This window comes from Gossypium hirsutum, chromosome A04 (assembly GCF_007990345.1).
Source record: "Gossypium hirsutum isolate 1008001.06 chromosome A04, Gossypium_hirsutum_v2.1, whole genome shotgun sequence".
NCBI lineage: Eukaryota > Viridiplantae > Streptophyta > Magnoliopsida > Malvales > Malvaceae > Gossypium > Gossypium hirsutum.
In genome coordinates this window covers 86,246,145-86,249,252 of record NC_053427.1, presented here as the reverse complement: position 1 = coordinate 86,249,252, position 3,108 = coordinate 86,246,145, and the positions used below count along the sequence as shown (strand labels likewise).

At 30.4% G+C, this 3,108-nt stretch overlaps 1 protein-coding gene across 1 annotated transcript; it reads right to left on the bottom strand.

Annotated features, from left to right (window-relative positions):
* Positions 1–270: 270 nt before the first annotated feature.
* LOC107949392 (auxin-responsive protein SAUR50) lies at positions 271–1,152 on the bottom strand. The gene has a single exon (XM_016884081.2). It carries the CDS (start codon positions 853–855, stop codon positions 448–450), a length of 408 nt encoding a protein of 135 aa, XP_016739570.1. The 5' UTR covers positions 856–1,152; the 3' UTR covers positions 271–447.
* Between the last annotated feature and the right edge of the window lie 1,956 nt (positions 1,153–3,108).

The window sequence follows — 3,108 nt, the reverse complement described above, 5'->3', positions numbered from 1 at the left end:
TCAAAAAAAAAATTTCTCTGATCTTCGGCACTGATTGTCAGATTGACTTAGATCTAAGGTATGTTCTTCTACTTGTTGATGGGTATTGATCAACCGTACTAATAGTTGAATCGTCACTTGGAACTGGCTCGCAAAACTTTTTTTTAAAGAAAAAAACTTAACAGTAAAGTGACTTGAATAAGAACTTTTGAATAGTTCAGTGACTTAAATAAAAACTTTTAAATAGTTCAATAACCAAATTGTAACTTTATTTAATTAAATGACCAAAATAAAAACTTACCCATAATTTAATGACTAATAATGTAGTTTACCCAAAATACAAATATCTAATTCAAAACCCATCTTTCCTTGAGATCAGTACTTGTTTACCTACCCACATTCTCTGACAAAGTACCATGTTGCTATAAATATATGCATCTTCTAATGCTCTTAGTACAAAGTAAATGTTCATCTAAGCATAGATGTGAGCGTTCGAAAAACAGCTTCTTCACAAGGGATCGTAATGCCCATATCGTGATCGAACCCAAACTCTTCCTCGGCTCGGTGGAGCAAGAATTGAAACTCGGGGTGTGTCAAGAACGAGATCGGGACAATGTATCTGCTTCGGTTTTCGCCGACGTAAACGGCAAAGTGGCCTTTGGGTACGTCGACAGGGAGACCATCTCCGTCGTACCCGCGGTGTTTCTTCCCCAAGCTCGAACATCTCTTGAGGATTTGCTTCAGAACCGCGGTCTGAGGCAGCTTGTGTGATTTCCTGATCGCCATTGATGTTTTGGATGGTTTGGATCCTGGAGGGTATTTATTTATGGAGAACAGTTTGGGTATATATATTATAGGTTTAATTGCATTTAACATCCTTAAGTTAGGGTCTAGGTTTTAAACTGACCCTAACTTCAAAATGTTAATTCCTCAAAATATCAAATATCGTATTGATCAGGTCTTTTAGTCAACTTATCCATTGGCTAGGCCGTTAGATGTTAGCTCATATACAACGTAAAACATATTTAAGGCACATGTCTATCTACTACATGACACAGGCAAGTAGGGGTCTTTACCCAGAAAAATAATAAAATTTCAATGAAATTCCTTTAGAAATTTTAAAATTGCAAGCTAATATAATGGTAAAACTTATATTTTGGCCCTCTAAATATTTACAATTCATTTATGATCCTTTAAGAAAATTGACTTCCCTTTGTAGCTTGAATCGGACATGTATAAAAAGTCCTAAATTTTATTTATATCGTGTTTGATATAGCAACATGTTTGATTACTAATGTAAAAAAAACTTTATTTAATACATGTGTTAAAATAATTAGATATAAAATAAATAATAAATAGTATAAATTTAAACTTAAAATTAAAAATAATGAGTAAAACTCTTGTTAAAAATAAGCACAAAATTTTCCTTCTCTTTGCTAAAAAAAATGTCATGAGAGTGATTAAATATTGCCAAATAAAATTAGTTTATTTCTAACTCGTATGTTAAGATATGTTGAGAAAAAAATACTCCTACCAAAATTAAGAATTGGGGACAAATTATCCATTATATAGGTATACTTATTTATAATTTGATCCACGCAATTTAAATATAATCCGCATCATATATGATCCGATGCTTAACATCTAAATTGGCGATTCAACAGTCGGAAGAGCATCATTGATGCAATAATAATACTTTGAAAACTTAATTAGAACGTATTAAAGTCCAAGGACCGATTTAAATTCTGGATGAGAGTTTTGTGACGTTTAATGGAATTAACCCTATAGTGAAAAACAATATACGGTTGCATGGAATTTCGGGTTCTAAACTTAGGTGTACGTTAACTGTTGAAAAGCCCATGGATTCTGTTCTGAGTCAGATTCAAGGTGGAATTATTACAGTAAATTGGCTTTAATTGTCTGGAAATTTGAAGTTTTTATGTAATAATAATAAAAAAGAGAGAGAGAGAGAGAGAGGAAATATTGGATGATTTATCAAATGAAAATGGTGTCTTTATTATGTTTAATTAAATGGATAAGCTGAATCATCATGATCTATCTGCCTTAAATCACGGACCGATAATTAAGTGTGTACGAGACAGTACAGCAGCTGTTGTTGTGTTTGGATTTTTGTGTTTTGTTAATGTGAGGGTTAACTCCGCTATGGTTAAAATTTAAAAATATATAAATTGAATTATTCGAATATTTTTATTTGCATAATTAAATTATTCGATAGTTTTAATATAAGTTATTGAGTTGTTAAGTTTTTATTTTTTAAAAGTTTAATCAGCAAGTTTTAAACCACGATTTGACAATTAGTATGATAGATTAATACTTATCGACGAGTAGAAAAATATATTTTAGATTCAAGTTAACCTAGCAGTCAGAGTTAGAGATCCCAGAAAAAAATTATTTAGATTTTAATTCGTAAATTCGTGATGTTAAAAGCTATTTTATGAAAAAAAATAATTGGTGCAGATGGTTCTAACATGAAGTGCCATACAACAACGATTTTAACGGTTTAATGACTTAAATAAAAAATTTTAAATAATTTCATGATTATCTTATAATTTTTTGAAGTTAATGATTAAAACGTAAGTTTATTAATAATTTTGTGAGGGTGGATGAGGATTACCCTTAATTATGGCTTGTGATTCTTCGGTGTCTGTGTTTGGAGTGCAGAAAAAAGACTTGTTCATAGTAACTTGCAGAAACCCCATGTGGGTTTTTACTGTTGGATTTGCAGGTTTTGACCCTTTGTTTAATACAATTTTTTTAGTTTTATTTATTTATTTTAATTATGTTTGTGGATATGTTTGATCTTTATAATGGGCTTTCATATAATAACATAGGTATGTAATTGGAAAAGGGTTTCAACATTTTCAATTATTTTTCGGATATTTAAATTCACTAAAATTACTTTAAAATATGTATAAAATCAAAATTATAAGATATATTCGAATTTAAATTTGCAATACCAATGCTTGATTTAAGACTAAGAAAAACAAATGGACAAAAAGGGAAAATAAATTACCCCACATGTCACAATCAATCAAAGGCACACATGCAATGTTGTGTGAAGGAAATAAATTACCCCCACAAGACAAATATTTCTTTTTCCTTTCTGGA

Coding starts and splice junctions, on each gene's coding strand:
- LOC107949392 (XM_016884081.2), bottom strand. CDS start 855: ATGTTAAATGCAATTAAACCTATAATATATATACCCAAACTGTTCTCC.